At 34.4% G+C, this 20,918-nt stretch overlaps 1 protein-coding gene across 6 annotated transcripts in view; it reads left to right on the top strand.

Annotated features, from left to right (window-relative positions):
- MKLN1 (muskelin 1) overlaps positions 1-20,918 on the top strand; it is a 311,196-nt gene that overhangs the window by 275,237 nt on the left and 15,041 nt on the right. For all 6 annotated transcript variants that reach the window (XM_087430799.1, XM_004430757.3, XM_004430756.3 and 3 more), the window contains 4 exons: positions 10,589-10,736; positions 12,259-12,373; positions 14,036-14,175; positions 19,911-20,013. In XM_087430799.1, coding sequence (XP_087286925.1) covers positions 10,589-10,736; positions 12,259-12,373; positions 14,036-14,175; positions 19,911-20,013 — 506 coding nt within the window. The remainder of the gene's footprint in view (positions 1-10,588; positions 10,737-12,258; positions 12,374-14,035; positions 14,176-19,910; positions 20,014-20,918) is intronic.

The raw sequence follows: 20,918 nt of genomic DNA on the forward strand, positions 1-20,918 counted from the left end.
AATTATTTGTAGCTTACAAATACAACTGAAATAGATCAATAAATATTGTATTGTTGAGTGTCAAAAGCTAGTTGGAATTTTATAAAAAGTAAATAATGAGTGATATGGGGCCGGCCTAGTGGTGTAGTGGTTAAGTTCACGTGCTCCGTTTGGGTGGCCTGGGATTTGCAGGTTTGGATCCCGGGTGCGGACCCACGCACCACTCATCAAGTCATGCTGTGGCAGGCATCCCACGTGTAAAGTAGGGGCAGATGGGCACAGATGTTAGCCCAGGGCCAATCTTCCTCACCAAAAATAAATAAATAAATAAATAAGAGTAAATAATAAGTGATAGAAATCCAGGTTCAGGTAAAATAATAGAAGTTCTAAACTGGAGTTATTGCTAGACCTTAATAGGGTCTCATCCAACATTTAAGATGTCCCAGATTTAGAAGATAAGAATGTGGCGGATACTTTTGGCTGCCAACCCTATAGCCATTGGCCCTTTCCTCTTGTTAACCAAACCATGATTTTGTTTGATGGCAAGTTGCTCAGCCCCAGGGAATGAATCATGATTAGTCTAAAGCAGTTATCCTTTGCCAAATTATTTCAGTTTCCCTGCCTCCCATGTGACACAGTTCTGGCCAGTGAGACATAGGAAAATCTCCTGGAGGACATTTGAGAAAAATATCCTCCCTAAGAAAATAGATGCTGAAAGAGTCCTTTTTCTCCCTGCTTTGGATGGTCTACAAAAGGATGTGATACTTAGAGCTGGTACTGGCAACTTTCAAATACAAGGGGAGGGCCAAGACAATTGTAGGGGTATTAACCTAGCACCATGATTTGATTGAATTGCTGAAACAATCTTGCAACTGTCTACTTGCAAAATTCTGTTATATGAGCTAATTAATCCACTGTTATTCAGGTTTTCTGTTACTTGAAGCTGAAAATATCCTAACAGAGACTTTTTGGAAAGCTGTTTTTATTAAATTTTATATTTCTGTGACTGTTCTGAAAATTGTTTTGTTCCTGTGTCTTAACTAAAGTAATTAATAATGAATATGTACATTGGATCATGAAGCAAAAATAGAGTTGAGATTAGTTCATGAATTAATGCAATACTGTCTTCCTCAGGAATTAAAATGACTTCAAAAATCTCTCTTTCTTTTTATCCTCCCTGTAGAGTTTCTTTATGTTACAAATTCTGGTAATCTCCCCCTATTGGGTAAACCAAAGAAAGAGAAAAGAAAAAATGTGATTCAGGATGTCAGATAAAATATTTTATTTGATTTTCTCTTTAGCTGTCCTATGTCAAGTTTTAAAGATGCTAAAGAAAAAATAGAGTTGAAGGATTATCATCGTAATTTCCTCGAAAAACTGTAAAAATAGGTTGGCAATAGTAGTTGTTTGTTGTATAATTCTTATTCTCTATTTTCTTAGACAGGTGTCCTTTCAAAATGTGTTTGTGATTAATGTGATCTTGTTTACTGATCTGTTTGATTAATTTTTCTTTGTAAGTTTATAAAGACTAGTTAAGATTCTTGGCATTCAGTCAAGCTTTTTGGCATTTGAATCTAAAAGCTTTTAAAATATTGTATGTTGCAAATCTCCTATCCTTTCCCCCTCCCCCTCTGCCACCCATTAGAAACTATTAAATTGAAAAGATAGCTTTGTTTTCTTCTTGGGAAGAAAATTAATGCAGAAGACTGTATTAATAGTTATGACATGTTAGAATGAAAGCTTCTCTCTTGGTTTTGACCTTTAGGTCTTTTTAGTTTTTGATAATGCCATTATTGTTCAACCAATTTTTATTTTTATAAAATTATTATAGAAGTAATGCAATGTACAATGCAATATTTAATAAAGCAGAATCCAAACAATTTAAAATGCTATAAAATGAAAAGTGTTTTCTGCCAGAGTAGCAAACGAACAGGCTACTGATTCCCTTCCCCAAAATCAACCCTGGAAAAATAAAATGAGAGGCACCTGGCCTCCGGGAACTCTTTAAATGAGACAGAAGACTGTCTCTCCCCTAAATTACCTTGAGTTTGTTCTTGTGCCTTAACTATAGAAACTAGCAGCAGTAGCTCATACCACTAGTGTCAGAATTCAAAGAAAAGTATTATGGCCTTGCAGAAACCCTACTGAGGTTAAGAATTGATGAAAATAGATGTGGAATGACCATCCCACTCTCAGTAATTCATTTCTTCCTCCACTTACCCTTTTTTTTTTTTTTTAAAGATTTTATTTATTTATTTTTTTCCCCCCAAAGCCCCAGTAGATAGTTGTGTGTCATAGCTGCACATCCTTCTAGTTGCTGTATGTGGGACGCGGCCTCAGCATGGCCAGAGAAGCAGCGCGTCGGTGCGCGCCCGGGATCCGAACCCGGGTCGCCAGCAGTGGAGCGCGCTCACTTAACCACCAAGCCACGGGGCCGGCCCTCCACTTACCCTTCAAGTCCAGGGAGACTGCCTTCTACTTCCCCCAAAGGGTTTAAAGATATGAAACCCTTGCTTAGGGGGGTGATAGAAGATGGAAGTGATAAACTGGTTCTTCATGCCCAGGCTTTACTACCCTATGGTGGTTCCCCTCCATTTTTCTTAAATTCACTGGTGCTGATGCTAGTTAAGGCCTGGCTTTTGGTCCCTCCTGATATATCTTAACAGAAAGAATAGCTGATACCCTGACAAACATTACCTTGCAAACCAATATATCTGGACGATTAAGAACTACAGCTGTCTCAAAAGAAATCAATAAACTGACAACATGTATGATCTAAGGCAGAATTATTGTAATAAGTGAACCAAGAATTTAAAGCAAGCGTGATTAATATAGTTAAAGATATAGGGAACATGTTAGTATTATGACATAAAATCTAAAAATCACAAAATCAGAACCAAATGGAAATATTAGTTATGAAAAATATATTTGACATGAAGAATGCAACAAATATTATAAATAGAATGGTTACGAATCAGTTAATTAGTTGAAAGATTAGATTGAACATTCTTCCCGGAAGAAATAGGAAAGAAAAAAAGAGAGAAAATATAAAAGAAAAATCAAAGGATATTGTGAAAAGTTGTATAAGTACCAACATCTTAATAGCAGTTATAGAAGGAGAGAAAAATAAAAATTTCAGAAAGTGAAATAATTGAAGAAATGGAGATAAATTTCCTAGAATTCAGAAAAGATGAAAGGCCTCAGATTGGTGAAAGGGCTTTTAGTGTACCAAACAGTAAAAGTAAGGGGAAATATATACCTAGACATATTAAAATAAAATTAAGAATATCAAAGACACAGAGAAAATTCTGAAAGATTTCAGAGAGAAAGAGCATATGACCTACAAGAGAAGAGGAAGATAGACTCAGCTCAACAGCAATAACGAATGGAAGAAAATAGTAAAATTAAAAACTACTCAAGGAAAATGACTTTGAACCAAGAAATTTATATCCTTCTAACTTTGTATGTGAGAGTGAAATAAAATATTTTCAGGTATATTTGCCTCAGAAAGTTTGCCATATGAAGACCCATATTGGAAACCCATTTGGAATCATGACTCAATGAGAAATAGATCTAGGAGATGTTATAAGTATGTGATAAATGGTGATCAAATTATATTGAGAAAATTTAGTGTTGCCTGAAGAAAAACACTAGGACCAAAATTCTAAGCAATAAAAATTCTAAGCAATAAAAACATGATGGGCGAGGGGGACTGGGGCACCATATAAATTCAGCTATTGTGATTGGACTTACACGGAAGAAAATATTCTACATTATTAAAACTTTTTCATTCCAAAATGTCTTATACAAGGCTCAAGATCTAATGATTCTTTATTTTCTTTCAAGCTTCGTTTTCTTTTCCTGTGTCATGTATCACTGCCACTCTTTCTTTTATCTCATGTCATTCTTTTCCTTGGATTCCTTTTTTGTTTTGTTGGAATAGCTCCTCAAAGAATTTTTTCATAAGCAGCCATCAATATGAACTTTCATATTTCTGCTGATCCAAAAATTCCTTTATTTTGCCCTCATTGTTGGGATTGCTAGTTTAACTGGAAATAGAATTTTAGTTCCGTATCTTTTATATTCCTCAGAGTTTTGAAGTTATTACTCCATTGTATTCTAGCATTCATTGTTACTGATAAAAGGTGTAATGTTAGTTTGATACTTATTCTTCTGTGTGTAATAACCTGCTTTTTCCCTGTCTAGAATCTTTTAGAATTTTTCTTTGATTCCTGGAGTTTTGAAGTTTCATGAAGAGATATATGATATGATCTTTTTTTAATAAAACATGCTTAGTACCCAGGACTCTTTCAAATAGGACACCCACTTGTTTCTTCTGTTCAGGGAAATTTTCTTTAATTACGTTTTCCTTCTACATTATTTCACCTCTCCTTCTAGTGTTCTTCAGACAGATTTTTTACTTCAATGGCTTTATCGTCTGTGACCCTTAACTTTTCTATCATATAATTTCTATATCTTTGTATATATTCTGATAATTTATCAATTTTATCTTGAGACCGCTGACTTTGTTTTTAACTATGCCCATTTTGTTTTCATTATATCATTTAATTTTTTTAAATCATAGTTTTGCTTTTTAATATCTTTTCATATTCTCTGCTGCTTTTTATGGAAGCTTGTTCTTGTTTCCATACATGTAATATGCTCTTTACACTCTACAAGGATAATGAGTTTTTGGTTTTTTTCTAAGTTCTGTTCCTTTCTGTGATTTCTGTTTTCCACTTGTGGTATTTGTTCATCAAGGTCCCTCTCTTTACACTGTTGATTTTTTTCTCATATGTCTTATGATTCCTGTCTAAACATTAAAATTTATGAATAAAGGACTACATCAGTTAAGAAAGGTAACTGACAGTGGTTTCCTATGTATAGGTCTATTTTCCCATTAGGCTTCTCCCTTAGATAAAACACTTACCAGGGGTTTTGTATAAATGCATGGCTCCTAGTGTCCCCTGGGTTTTCTTATAGAATACATCAACTGAGAATAGACAGGCAGCTTGGGACATAGAAGATTATTAAAGCAAATCTCCCTTGTCTCCTCCCCCATCTTTCCCTAATGTCTGTTGTGAAGATTTGGAGTTACTTTAAGCTCTGCTCTCCTTCTTATTCAGGCCCCTTTGTCCTTATTAGAAGCTCTCCACAGGAGTCCCCCTCCTGCTTTTTGTATTTGATGTCTTATTTGGAAGTTTTCCATCTTTTATCTCTGGTGAGTTGGGCTCTCTTTTTCTTGCGAATGATTTCTCTCTCAGCATAAACCCAACTGCTGTCTTTCAAGATTTCTCAAAATTTCTTATCTCTTGATGATATACTTTCTTCTTTTCTAGCGCTTTTTTTTGTTTTGTTTTTACTGGAATATCTTTTCTGCCAGTTCAGTGGGGTGATGGGAAACAGAGATAATGTAGTTAGTGTTTAGTTTGCTATCTGAAGCCAAAAGGCCCTACCTTTAGATTTCATAAGCAGCTTCTGTTAGTAGTAAAAAATCAAGAGTCTAAAATACCTACTGGTACTAGATCATAATTTTATATAAATGTATATATACACACATACACATATATAATTTTTTACATTTTAATTTCTTTAATAAGAATGTGTAAAATCTCCATTTCCAATGAAAAATAGGGATTTTTTTCCTTCTGTTTACAAAGGAGGTAACAGAAATTAGATTTAGAATATTATAGAAATGGACATTTTTAGTAGTTTCTTAGAGAAATCTAAACTGCTTTCGAAGGTAGATATGGAAAACTTTATTTTCATTGGTTTTCTATTGAAATGTTTTTTGAATTGTTACTGTGTGTGGAATGGAGTAGAAGTAGGAATTAAGCCTAAGTGCAATTTGTAAAACTTAGGCAAAAGGCCATTAACATAGATACATTCAGTGTAAGTTGAATTAACCCCCTGATCTTTAGGAACTCCTCAGATCTAAGTTTTCATTTTCTAGGGAAAAAAATCTAAAATACTTTAATTCTTATAAAGTAATACCTAGTTTTAGTTTTGTAACTATCATGCTAGCAAAATGGTTTAAAAACATTTTTTTTTAGTGCCAGGAAAACTCTCTTTTGAAGCCTGAATTTCCTTTCCATCTAAATAACAGCATTCTAAGTATTAATGTAAAATTTTGTTCATGAGAAATTTGGAAGGATGTGGGAATTTTTCACTTATTAATAAAAGTCTCCAGTATTTATACCCAGATATGTTTTTTCTGTATTTTGGTTGAGATTTTTCTTTTCTTATAGCTATAAAAGCAATCTATATTGAAAAAATTCATATTATATAATAGAAAATAGAAGTTTCCTCCCTGCCATAACTATTATTTATAGTTTGGTTTAATGTTCTTTCATATCTTTTCTGTTCACGTACAAACATATATTTTCTATATAAACATTTTTCCTGTCTTTAGTATGCAATAAAAATTATGTTTGTAAGAGTCTGTAAACTTAAAGATTAATAGAAATTTTGTCCTTGAGAGATTTCACCTTTGAGTATTCTTAGAGTAAAATATTTGGATACCTTCAAAATAATTCAGTGAAACATTTTTACTCTTTTCACAAGGTTCTGCTCCAAGCTTGGTGTCTGTCAGTCTAGAGATTTCTCGTGTTTATGACAACATCTACCCTTCTCATGCTGATGATATCCATTTTGTGGAAATAATGCTTCTTTATTGATATTTCCTTACTACCTTCTTCCAGTTCACTCCGTTACAATCATAACAGCCTCGAATTGATCTGTGTATCTCAAGAGGCTCTCACTTTGCCTATCCAGGCTGCACGCTAATACGAGTTTAATATTACTAAAAGTTTTAGCCTATCACTATTATCAGCCTCCTGAGTCTTACCTTAACAACAGAAATTTCAACTTTACAAAGACCCAATACATTATCTAGCTCTGTTTTCAATTTTTAGATGAGAAAACTGAGATCCAAAAAAGTTTCTTGCATGAAATCACATAGTTAATTGGGAAAGTCTAGACTAAAACAAGATTTTCTACTTTCATTCCCTTTCGTTTCCAATGCTTACTGGTATTTAAGTTCCTAGGCTGGCTTTCAAAAACCTGTTGAACACACAGATCTGATTTCTGTATTATAAGCAAGGTAACTCCAAACGGATGTTTGTAAGTTGGAAATTACTTATATCTTATAAATAGAGATAACGTTACAAAAATATTTTAAGAGCTTTGATGCTAATGTGGTTACAAAAAAAAAGAGCCTTCTCTCAAGACAATTAACCATTTCTTTCACACCCTACAGAATTTTATTAGCATTTGTAAAGATTAAAGGTTTATTGATGTGAAATCACTTGAGAATGTGAAACCAATATGAACCCAGTGGTTTAATATCTTCATTTGGCTGCAGTTTTTCTTTATTTGCTTTGAAGAACAATGTCTTGGTTTAGGCACTTAGCATATTAATTGGCTATGCCTTAGGATGAGTTACCATGTCAAACTCTAGCTAGCACAAAATCAATACTAGAGCACAAATGACAAAAGAAAAAATAGATAAATTGGACTCCATCAAAATGAGAAACCTTTGTGCCTCAAAGGATACAAGAAAATGTAAAGACAACCCACAGAATGGGAGAAAATTTTGCAAATCATATATCTGATAAGGGATTTGTGTCCAGAGTATATAAAGAACTCTTAAAACTCAATAATAAAGAAAGAAATAACCCAGAATAAAAATAGGCAAAGGATTTGAATAGACATTTCTCCAAAGATATGCAAATGGCCCGTAAAGTACATGAAGAGGTATTTAACATCATTAGTCTTTCAAGAAATGCAAATCAAAACCACAATGAGATACCACTTCATACCCACTAAGATGGCTATAATAAAAAAGATGGACAATAGCAAGTGTGATAAGGATGTAGAGAAATTAGAACCTTCTTAAATTGTTGGTGGACAGTGTCAAATGATGCAGCCACCCCATGGCAAGATTTGAAGGGAGGTATGGGGAGTGTCTGCTAATGGGTACAGGGTTTCTTTCTGGAGTAATGACAATGTTCTAAAATTAGATTGTGATGGTGGTTTTACAGTGAATATACTAGAAAACACTAAACAGTACACTTTAAGTGGGTGAATTGTATGATATGTGAATTATATCTCTGTAAAGCTGTTGAAAAAGCCAATGATAGATTTGAATTATACCTGGGAGGCAAAATCAATATTATGCAGAGTAAAAGACATATTGGATATGAAAGATCAAAGAAATAGGAAGTATATAGTTTCTAGTATGCTTTGTAGTCAAAGTAATTTTTTATAATACCTTATGGTACAAATTTTATAAACGTTCTAGTCTTACCTCCCTGAGTATTGTAAACCGCCCACTGCTTCTCTTTTTGAGAAGCAACCGTTGTCATTTTTCTCTTCTGCTACTAAGCTGCTTCTAGGCAAAATGTGACAATATGGGGGGAAAAAAGCATGTGAAGTTTGGTCTTACATTTTTCCACATTCTTACAGGCCTCCACCAGCCCAATACTCCTTTAGTCTCCTCTCTTTGATGACTCCACCCCCCTTTTTATAGAATTCAAAATTTCTTTCCATCTTCGCTGATTTTCATTCCACCCAAACATTTCCATTTCTTCAGTGGGTCCTTATTTAACGTAAGAGGGTTGTTGTGTTAGTTTATAATAAGTCATCCATCTCTGATATATGCGTTTTAAAAGATTATAGAACAGGAGTCAGCAAACTTTTTCTTTGAAGAGCCAAATGTAAGTATTTTCAGTTTTGCAGGCCATAAATTTGCTGTTGCAACTACTCAGCCTTGCTGTTTTAGGGTGAAAACAACCACAGACAAAATGTAAATGAATGGACAAGGCTTGATTTGACCCTAGGTGGGCCAGATCAAGCCATAGTTTGCCAACCCATGTTATAGAATTCTTATTCAAAGGCTCAGTATTAAGACAAAATGGGATGAAGAAATTTAAGTACAGTAAATTTAGGTGGTTATGTCCTCCACTTTCACCACTAATGAAAGTGATTTCATTTCTTTACAGTTTTATCTTTCTTCCAAGGTTATCTGAGGAACAGAGGTCAGAACCTTGGGGCTTTTGAAAGTTTACCATGCCTTATTAAGAAAATACCAGACTTTACATAACCACTAAAGACTATGACACAAGGATTGAGGTTATTATTAAGATTAGGTCGATATATATGTATGTAGAAATATATTTGTGTATGGATGCATACAAATTATGTATTGTGTTGTCTGTGTGTGCGTATAATTCTTTAATATGCTACTGTGGAATGCATTTGGATAGTCTCTAAAATATCCCAAACAAGTTTATTGAATAGGAATGTAAAAGGACAAATAAATTTAAGGTAAGCTAGGAAAAAATAAATACTGGATTATTTGGCCCTGCTTACATAGATAAAGACTGGGGCCAGCCCCACGACGTAGTGGTTAAGATTGGTACACTCTGCTTTGGCGGCTGGGGTTCATGGGTTCGGATCCTGGGTGTGGACCTACACCACTCATCAGTCATACTGCGGCTATGACCCACATACAAAGTAGAGGAAGATTGGCAAAGATGTTAGCTCAGGGCTAATCTTCCTCAAGCAGAAAAAGAGGAAGATTGGCAACAGATATTACCTCAGGGCAAATCTTCCTCAGCAAAATAATGATAATAAATAATGTAGATAAAGACAAGTGAAGATGAGTGTGGCTAACATCTCCTGCCATTGTATTCTGGATTGGTTGAAATATTTTATTTCAATCTGATGTTTGTTTAGCTTTTTGAACATATGATAATTGTTCACGTATTAAAAGAAATGTGGTGTTGAAACAATGACATTGTTTTAGATCCATGGCAATTATGTTGTGAATCATAAAATTATATTTCAACTGATATTTTCAAATAACAATGATGAGAAAAATTTGCATTTGCCATATCATCTTTTAAAAATTATTCAGTAATGCAGAATGACCATCACTCATTTAATGGATTTCTTAGAAAAATAAAACATTATTAACTGGGGAATTTGAGCCCCTCAGGAAAACAAAATGGCATATTATACCCCAAGATGTTTTATTTTTTTTCTTGAAAATTGTGTCATTTCATTGTATGTCATGAACAGGTATTTTAAATGACTCTGACCTTATTAAACAAATCTGTGTTTTACTTTTTGTCAGATTTTTGTTTTTCCAGGTCAAGATCTGAATATTTTATCTCTGCTTTTAAATTAGAGCTGACCCAGATAATATATCAGTTAATTAAAGCATTGCCCTTTCCCTCAATAAGAATAATCACATTGCATAACTCTTTCTACCTCTTTCCTCCTTCTAGCTGTATTCTGGTAATTAGCATTCATTATTCTTTCAACAAATAATTGCATAACCATTATATGTCAGGCAGTGTTTTAGGCACTGGGAACAAAATAGTGAACCAAACAATCTCTGCCTTTGTAGAACTTATATTCTAGAGTGGAGAGAAGACAATAAAACAATTGTTCATTGTTTGATATAAAAGTTATGTAGTATGTTAGAAGATAACTGCTGTGGACACAGATAAGGCAGGGTAAGGATGTGTAGTCTTTTATAGAGTAGTGCTAATCTGTTATCTCATGTGGATATTGTCATCTTATTTTCTCTTTCAATTTCTAGTTCCAATGACAGGATTCACACAGAGAGCAACCATTGATCCAGAACTGAATGAAATACATGTCTTATCTGGACTCAGCAAAGACAAGGAAAAGAGGGAAGAGAATGTCAGAAATTCATTCTGGATTTATGACATTGTGAGGAATAGTTGGTAAGGAGCTCTTGTCTGTGCTGCAATCCCAATGTCACATTTATTTGAAGTTGTTGGTTTATTCAAAAGAGAGAAATGGAAGGCTTATGTTAATTTGTGATGTCATACATGTAAGTTTCAGTACTGGGGAGAAAAGTCATTATGTATACAGTGACATTTAGTGAATGGATTTTTACCTGTGAATTGTTCAATTAGTGGATGGTTCCTGGTCTAGTAGTCAAAAGAATTGTATTTTAGTCTAGGTTTTGCTACCAAGTAGATGTGTGAACCTGAGAACAATATTTTTTTTAGTGTTTCCATGTCTTAGTTTTTATAAAACAAAGTGGTTTGACTAGGTAAGGATGGGGGGCATTCTTATTTAGATTTTCAAACCGGGCTCCTCTTGTCAAAGAGCATCTCACAGAACTGGTGCACATTTTGCTTTGGAAAACACCGGCCTAGAGGATCCAGCCTCTAACATTCTGTGATTACTTCATAAGTGAATATTCTACAGAACAGAAGCACTTTTAGAGAACTTCCTCCATTCAGTAATAGAGGGTGGTGCTCAGCATCTAAGGAATTTATTATTTTCTAAATAGGACATTTATTTACAGTAAAAAGGAAAACAATCTACTGTGATTTTTTTTTTTTTTAATTGTGAATAGATAGGATATCATCTCTTTCAACCTTTGGTCTTACTGAACCAGGTTCATTTTGCCCACCACACAATGTGCCAATCACCAAGGTGATGACTTTGCAGCAGAGAAAGGGTTTATTCACAAGGCAGCCAAGCAAAGATACAGGAGAACAAATCTCAAATGAGCCTCCCTGAAAATGGGGAGGGATATTTATTGGATAGAGGGGCAAGGTGATTTTAAGTGGGGGAATAGATGATTGCAGGTAAGAAGAAGTGTGGTAATTGATGATCCGTGCAAGCATAGTCAAGCTTCATGGCTCTTCATAGGACACATGTTCACAAAATGGTGAGCATTAGCATGAACTGAGGGTGGAGTTTTCGGCCCCCTGACATCAAAGGGTCACCTATCAGTCCTCCACGCAGGTCCAGTTGATGAGTCAGTGGTCTTAACCGGCCTCAACTGGACAAGGAGTCTACTCTCAGTTCCTGAAAAACTTAAGCACCCATTAGCCGTTACCGTGGCCCAAGCTTCAGACGTGTCATCTGTGGGGTAGGCTTTAGTAATGCATTATCTAACTACTTTTGCGAACAGACAACTAACTGAATATAGTTAAAGCAAGTTGGCTCCTGGTTTCAAGCCTTCATATATGCTATTTCTGTTTCATAACACGAAGTAGGTTGTTCTTATGTGAGGTTTTTGATAGGCATTAAAAGAACTCAGCTCAATTTTAACAAATTCAGATTATTTTATGAGAGTGACTAGAACTTTAAGATTTGATGTGAACAAATTTGTAATTTTTTGGTTGGTAATTAGACATGCAATTAATTTGCTTGCTACAGTTGCATTAACATTATGTGTGCTGCTAATTTTCTAGGAGAGAATGCCTTAAAAGCAATATCTTGCAGGTCTTGTGTCTATAAGAATGATCAGGCTGCAAAGGATAATCCAAGTAAAAGTCTTCAGGAGGAAGAACCATGTCCACGATTTGCCCATCAGCTTGTATATGATGAGTTACACAAGGTATCCTAACTACATTGACCTGTAAACTTTCCATGACCTATAATCTGAAAGAATCCCAGAATATGTTTCTTATTATTAAGTGGATTTGAATAAAAAGTTATAATACATAGCAAACATTCAATAGAATATGTAGCATTCAATCTCATTTTTCCCTAAAATTCCTTAAGAGAATAAACATTTTTGCGTAGTCTATAATTCCAAGTACTTTTCCTCTTTTGAAAATGGTCGGTGGCTGCTCTTAGCTGCATAGATCAGATATATTGGCCTAGTGTTTCTACAATATGAACATCCAAGTAAAAATGTATAGTTTTCAGTGTTTGGGTACCTTGTCCTATGTTATGAAAAGGTATTTATAACTTCCTGATTTTAGATTTTTCCATTGAATAAGAAGTCTTTTATTATATATCTAAAATATATCTTTATTTTTCCTGTGTTTGTGTGACATGTTTTTCATCAGCCTTGTGAAAATAGTCCTACATTCTGAAGTTTTAGTGTCACTCAGTGTTAAGAATGGTTTCTTTAACTATTTCTCCCTTAAACTTGACACGTAGTTTGGTGATTAGGCTCAGATTATATGGTAAGTTACTGACAGAACCTGTATTCTTTCTGTTCAGGCCATAGATGATTATTTAAATTCGGTGTCATTTGAGACCTTTAGGTAAAAGATACCATGGGAGTGAATAAAAGCCCTTTCTCTTAGAGTCTCCAAAATCAAAGGGTAAATGAATTTCCATCTATAGGATAGAAATAATATTGCTATTGTATAACACTATTGAATATAAATGTTTTAAAAATTTTAGGAAATGCTTTAACACTTTATATAAGTACAGAATATCACTAAAACTGTAATTAATATAATAGTAAAATCATATTGCATTCCTTTTACATTTCTTTTTTTGGTATTAATTGAATAACGGAATAGTATTTTAAAAGTTATTTCACAAATCATATGTGCCATTAAGGCTAAAGCAAAATTAAGGTGCTTAAATTAAATTTAAAACTTAAAAAGTTTCTAGTTACTGTTGACCTTCAGTGATTCAACATGTGTGTCAGAGTTTTTTTAAAGGTATCATTTGTTATTATGATCAACACTTGATTAATTTGATAATCTCCATTATTCATTGCCCTAGGCAATCTCTATATCTTGGATTAGCTTCTATCATTGCTTTTGTTTCAGGTCTTCCATTGTCAATATAGTTGTGGTAATACAACTCATTTTAAATAATTTTATTTTTTCCCCAAAGCCCCAGTAGATAGTTGTATGTCATAGTTGCACATCCTTCTAGTTGCTGTATGTGGGACGCAGCCTCAGCATGGCCGGAGAAGCGGTGCGTCGGTGCGCACCCGGGATCCGAACCCAGGCCGCCAGCAGCGGAGCGCGCGCACTTAACTGCTAAGCCACGGGGCCAGCCCGATACAACTCATTTTAATATAAAATATAATTTAAGGAAGCAGCCACAGTACTTAAAAGTAGAAAGGAAACCAGAGAAAAATCAAGAGAAGCCTTTGGTAGAAATGCAATAATGTTTTAATTTTTTTTATGAGTAAGGCTAAGGAAGTTACCTGTTATACACTACTACCAAAATGAAGAAATTTTACTATGACTTCTCTAGTTTCTTGAGCATGCATGCATTTTTTAAAATCTGGTTTGTCTTCTTACAGGTTCATTATTTATTTGGTGGGAATCCAGGAAAATCTTGCTCTCCAAAGATGAGATTAGATGACTTCTGGTCACTGAAGTTGTGTAGGCCTTCAAAAGATTACTTACTGAGGCATTGCAAGTACCTCATAAGAAAACACAGGTATAAAAAATAATTCACTGAAAACTTTTATTTAATATTATCAGCTATTGTTAGTATTACCCAAGCTTCGGAGATGTGACTTTGTCTTTGGAAATTTAGTGACATGACAGTGTGAATACCGTGAAGATCATGACTTTTGTAAGTGCCCTGTTATTCTCCTTAGTTTTGCTTTCTTCTTTTAAAGGGTGATACAAAGTGAAAATAGATATTGATGCTAAAAATTTCTAAATATAGAACAATGAAATTTTGCAACTGTTAAAATAATGGAAAAATTTCTGTGAAGGTGATGAACCTACTTTCAAGTAACTCAAGGCCTAACCACTACAAATTACATCAGTTCTAGATTATTGACAGATGCCTGACCTATTGACAACTCTCTTAACAGTGAACATGATTATATAGTTTACTAAATATCTTTATAATTTGATGTTGCATAATACAACTTCAAATATGATTATAGTTTTACATCATTACCTTTGTCATTTGATTGCAAAATCATGTAATCACTTTTACATGTGTCTCCTGGGTCATGTTTGCCTTTTAGCTGTAGCTGGTGATAAGCTACTAAAAAATGTAGAAAAGTATATTTGTCCTTTTGGTTACTGATAGTGTTAGATGGTAAAAATTTATAGCTTGGAAGGAGAAGGTTAGCCTTTAATGATGATAATGGCTGCCATTTATTGAGCAATTTTTGTGTGCTAGATCCTGCATATTAATAATCACAATAAGCCAATGGAATAGGTACTGTTATTATCACTATTTTATAAAAGAAGAAATGCAGGCGTTTTTAAATGGGTTATGTAGCTCATTTAAGGTCACTCAAGCATAAGTGAACAGAGCCAGGATTTGATACTGAGTATTCTGACTCCAGAGTTCACCATTTAACGCCCCCCCACCCTCCCACCACCCACCCACACGTACAAGCATACATGTATACGTATATACACATACATGCATACATGTATGTGTTTATGTGTTTATTATATATATTTATGTATTTTATATAGAATATAAGTACATAATAATCTCTGTGTAAGTTTAAATTAGATTTGTGATTTTTTATCATATCATGTTTACTTACTGTTCCTTTCTCTGGTTTCACAAGTTATGCTTGAGAGATAAGTTAACAACAGAAGTTAGTTACTTATGTTACTTTGGCATTATTGTGAATAATCAGTGTGTTTCCTATAGAAACTACAGGAGAAAGGGTCTGAATCTTCACATTGGCTAGATGGCAAGAGATAAATTCTGTTTTATTAACAAGATTTAAACTTGAGGTACCTTCAACAAATGTTTACATTGCTAAAATTTTATTCCTTAATACTTAATGTTAAACTTTGTTTTTAAAAGGATAAGACAAATTTGGGGAAATTATAGTGTTCTTTTTCTACTTAAGATATAACAACTGGTAGTTGGAATGTTAAGTTGAGCTCTTTTTAAAAATTTCCTGACCAAAAGCTCATTAGAGATTAAAGGAGATGTTTGGTGCAATATATAAAGAATTGAAACTCACTTTTAAACACTTTCTTTTGGCTTTTAATTGAAAAAGTAGTGCATGATTAATAAAGAAAAAACATGAGTTCTCTCTTTCCACCAAAAGAATTGAATCTCTCATCATCTCACCATTCAGAAATAATAACTTAATATTTTGGTGTATATCCTTCAAGTTATGTGTGCACACATAGATTTTTGTTTAACTGAAAAATAAGGATCATATTACTTTGAATCTGATTTCTTTCAATGAATGATGTGTTACAAACATCATTGACCATGTTAATAGATAAAAGTACAAATCATAATTATAATGGCTATGTAGTGTTCTATTCTATGTGGAATTTACTTAACTAGTCTCCTTTTTTAGAATATTTAGAGTGTTTCCAGCTTACTTGCTATTATGAATAATACTGTAGTTAATATTATTATATACCTCTGTATGTATCCGTATCCAGAAATTCTGTAGGATAGTGGTAGAATTAATGAATTATAAATTGCCCTACAGAAAGTTAATTTTCATTCCTTCCAAAAATAAGTGAAATTACTCATTTTCCCACAGCCAAGCTATCCTGAGAAGTATTACTCTTTTTGATCTTTGGCACTTGTTTTTCTTCTTTAAAAATGTATCAGTTGGCAGGTGAAATGACAATTTATGGGAATTTGAAGTATATGTATTATGGCATGTTTTAAGTTTCAAGTACAAACATCATTGTTAGTGACTTGTGCTAATAAAGGCATGAAATGAGGAATGAAAGTAGATAAAGAATAAAAGAATAATCAGTAACAAATCATTTAAATTTTTAAATATATGATGAAAGACTCAAGCAAACCTTGTGTGTTATGAGAATGATTCATGAAATAAAGTGACTGAAGTTGAAAGGCAGCAAGTTTATGTGACTGGGCAAATAATCAACCTTTGAAATTTGCTACTGTGGGTAAAGAAGTATGCTTAGGTCATCCAGAACTTAAAACAGAAAAGCCCTTGAAGGAGAATTTAACAATGTTTAAAGACCCTATCCATTTGTATAGATTATTTTTAATTAGAGTGATAGTAGTAGCATAAAAATATGGAACATATACTCTTCTGATTGTGATACTTTTTGCCTTTAGTTCTAATAGCTAATGTCTTATTATTGGGAAAAGTACTAGATCTGGACCTTGGATTGGTATTCAAAGCCTTCAACTTAATCTTTCTGGAGATCAGTTTGCTCATGTGTAAAATGGCCAAAGCAACCACCTAAGGGTCTTTATAAACATCAATAAAACTATCTTCATTTATTTAAGAAATATTTATTGAGCACCTACAATGTGCCAGATATTGTCCTAGGCTCTGTGGATATGTCAATGAAGGAAACAAACAAAAATTCCTGCCCCAAGTTACCATTGTTATGCAGAGAGACTAACAATAAACATAATAAGGAATTTATATGTTACAGTAAGTATTATGAAAAAACGAAAACAGGTTAAGAACCATTTTTGTACATTAGCTGGGGATATGATTTTAAATAAGAGTATTAAGGTAGACCTCACTGCAAAGATGACATTTGAGTAGAGACCTAAAGAACATGAGGGAATGAATCATGCAGATATTTAAGGGGAAAGGTATTCCAGATAGGTAATAGACAAGGCTCTGAGGTAAAAAATATGCCTGGATTATTTGAGGAATAAATTGAGGAGTTCAGTGTGGTAGAAGTAGAATGAGTGAAGTGATTGTGGTAGGAGATGAGGTCCAAGAGATAAGAAGGGGACAGATTGTGAAGGGCCTTTGGGTTTTACTCTCTGGGAAAGGGGAGCATTGAAAGATTTTAAGTAGAGGAATGACACATTCAGACTTATCTTTTAATAAAACCCATGCTGCATTTTCTTCCAGAAGTACTGGGTAAAAGATTGTGGCTGTTTTCACTCAGATGGCGAATTCTTCAGAAACAACAGGTTTATATGTTGGGAAAGATGAGTTCAGTTTGTTGCACTTTAGGTGTTGGAGATCATCTGTGAGCATTCTGAGGAAAGGCTTGGGCTAATATTACATTTGTGAGTCACCAACAAGGAAAAGGAGCTTGCTCAGGGAGAGTAAGAAGAGTAGAGGGATGTTGAGCATTATCTGAGGATAGGTAGAGGGAAGGTAGAGGAAGAGACACTCCATTAAAGAGATCAAGAAAGCAGAGTAAGATTCTGGATAAACTTTGAAGGTTGCATTAACAGAATTTCTTGATGGATTTGATAGGGGTTTGAGAGAAGAGAGCAGTGAAGGATGACTGCTAGAGCATCTTGAGAATCTTGTCTACTACTAATTCCAGCTGACAATAAAAGGTCCTAAAATGGGCATTTGAAAAATGTAGACCTTTTTTCCTACCAACTCTTAGATGAATTGAAGAGTTTGAGGGATGTTGCTACATTGCAGAGATAGAAGTTTGTTTCTATGAATTGGGTAGAACATAAAAATTACCTTTTTAATTCAAATTTCGTATTAAATTAGACATCTAATTTTGCCAGGCCCTTTTATAAACTGCTAATCAAGCTCGAGATGATTGCTTTTGGCTCGGGTGCCAAAACTCTGATCTAATCCATTGTGGACGACGTGGTAGAGTCACATGACTTCTGCCTGAGGGACTCTTGTCTGAGTGTTGTAAGGCTGGCTGACAATCAGGGTACTGTCTGGTACAAGAGAACTGTAATATTTTGCTAGTCTTTGCCCCTGCCTGAAATACAGGTACCCTGTCACTAAGATTAGCTCTAGAGACGGGAAATTATTGATGCCCTCAGCCTGAACACCTTTGTGAAAGGCTCTTCACTATTTTCCTTTCCCAAATGAAATTAACTGTCTTCTTATCTTTTTCTCTGTATAATATTTTGAAAAGCATACCAATTTATCAGAAAGGTCAATATATCAGAATATCCATATATAATTATGCTGTAACAAAAGGACATTATCTTATTTAAATAGATAAATAGTCCCAAACAGCCTTTTTTTTTTTTTCTTGAGGAAGATTAGCCCTGAGCTAACATCTGTGCCATTCTTCCTCTACTTTATATGTGGGTTGTTGCCACAATGTGGCTGATGAGTGGTGTAGGTCTGAGCCTGGGATCTGAACCTTCAGTGCAGCCGGGCCACTGAAGCAGGATGTGCCAAATTTAACCACTATGCCACGGGGCCAGCCTCCATCAAACAGACTTTTTTTGTGTGTGTGTGAGGAGATCAGCCGTGTGCTAACATCTGCCAACCTCCTCTTTTTTTTGCCGAGGAAGACTGGCCCTGGGCTAACATCCGTGCCCATCTTGCTCCACTTTATATGGGACGCCACCACAGCATGGCTTGCCAAGCAGTGCGTCGGTGCGCGCCCGGGATCCGAACCGGCGAACCCCAGGCCGCTGCAGCGGAGCGCACGCACTTAACCGCTTGCGCCACCGGGCCAGCCCCAAACAGACTTTTTTGAATTAGGAGAAATCATTGTCTCTTTTTCAGCTTTGGAATCAAATAGGCCTATGTTTGATTCTACTTTGGCCACTTACTACCTCTTATCTTGGCCAAATTTGTTCTCTGGGCCTCAGTTTCTCATCTGTTTTTTTAAAAAATGATGATAAAACTTACTGTCGTCATAGACGACATATATTGTGAGTATAAATGAAGTGATATATGTAAAATACTTGATAAGGGTCTAGCACATAACAAATGCTTGATAAGTAGTTGCTATAATTGTTTTTGTTGTTGTTATTTACTAAGACATGGAAATAGTCTCATTAAAAATATCTAATCAGTGTTAATGATACTCATTAAAAGAAACTATACTCATTTCTGTTTCTAAAGTTATCTCTTAAGTACCTCCAGTGGAAAGTATATTACACAAAGCTAACCAGGTATTTTTATTTTATCTCTGCTTGTTTTTTATGAAACACATTTGGCTTTTTTGCAGTTCTGTTATGTAAAGTGTTTGACATATTCACTATGTTTTGTAGTTGATTTAGTCTTAGCTTGTAGTTTTAAGCGGGGGTAGGAAGTGGTGTTACCCAGTCTCTAGCACCACAACTGCCTGTGACCACCTCGCATTGCCATTACATCCCCAGAGACTTCACATCTACACTATCTACATGGCAGCATTCTTACTTCTGGATTCCCAAATGCAGGTTTTTTAGATATCCACAATATCTCCTCATACACAGAGTATTCCACTCCAGGTCTGAAAGACATTTCTGATGTTTTCTCATAACTCTAGACAATTATTGTTCTTATTTACTTTTTCTAGGTTTGAAGAAAAGGCCCAAATGGATCCCCTTAGTGCTCTGAAATATTTACAAAATGATCTTTATATAACTGTGGATCATTCAGACCCAGAAGAAACAAAAGAGGTAAAGGTGGTAATAAACTTCAGAAATTGAACATTTTAAAATAAAATGTCTTTATAACTTACATTTGCTGATTTTGCTCTTGGATATTTTAAGGAAAATATGATGACACTAATAATCTTAAAAATGGTATAGAGCAGATGAAATAAAAATTAAATAGGCACATTTTCATGTGATAATATAAGATTCAAGTCACACAAAAAATTGTTGATCCATTCAGAAAAAGATTTTCGGGTATAAAGTTTCAACTTAGACATTAGTTTTGTGTATTGGGAAGGAAATAGAAATTTTTACTTCTTCTTTAGTCCCATGCTTCCTTTACTTAGGGGTTAGATAATGCTTCAATATAAACTTTTCTGTTGATACTCCATAATCCCCTAAGTGAAGACAAAAAACTTTTTTGTAAGGAAAAAATGAAGAGGTTAGAGTAGAATCCTTGCTGCCTTGATATTTAGTTTTATTAATGTCATAACGGTACAGTTTGACTATAGGCTACTAACTTCATTCACCAGTAGTCCCTAAGCTTGAGAAATTAGTAACAGATAATTACTTTTCAGTTTTTTGGTTACTTAAAATGGGATGGAAGCAATCCTCTCTGAATATTTGATATTCTTAGGGCATATTTGCTTATTCACAGTGTGTGAATACACCTACAATGAGTTTCATGGTCTTATAGCCTCTCTTCCTACTAATTTCTGAGATTCCTTTTGTCACTTTTCCTTTTGCCAACGTCCTTGTTCAGAGTTCATCTAGTAACATCTGAACTGCAATCCATTTTACCTCTGCTCACAGAATTGGTGCTAATTATATGTAATTCTGTCCCTTACATCTTTTTCCCTGTTAGCTGTTGCTTTGTTTTGGCTTTTTAATAGCAACATCAAGCAGTGCTTTTCTCTGTTCAGCATTGA

Source organism: Ceratotherium simum, chromosome 1 (assembly GCF_057802395.1).
Source record: "Ceratotherium simum simum isolate JZ-2026a chromosome 1, ASM5780239v1, whole genome shotgun sequence".
Taxonomy (NCBI): Eukaryota; Metazoa; Chordata; class Mammalia; order Perissodactyla; family Rhinocerotidae; genus Ceratotherium; species Ceratotherium simum.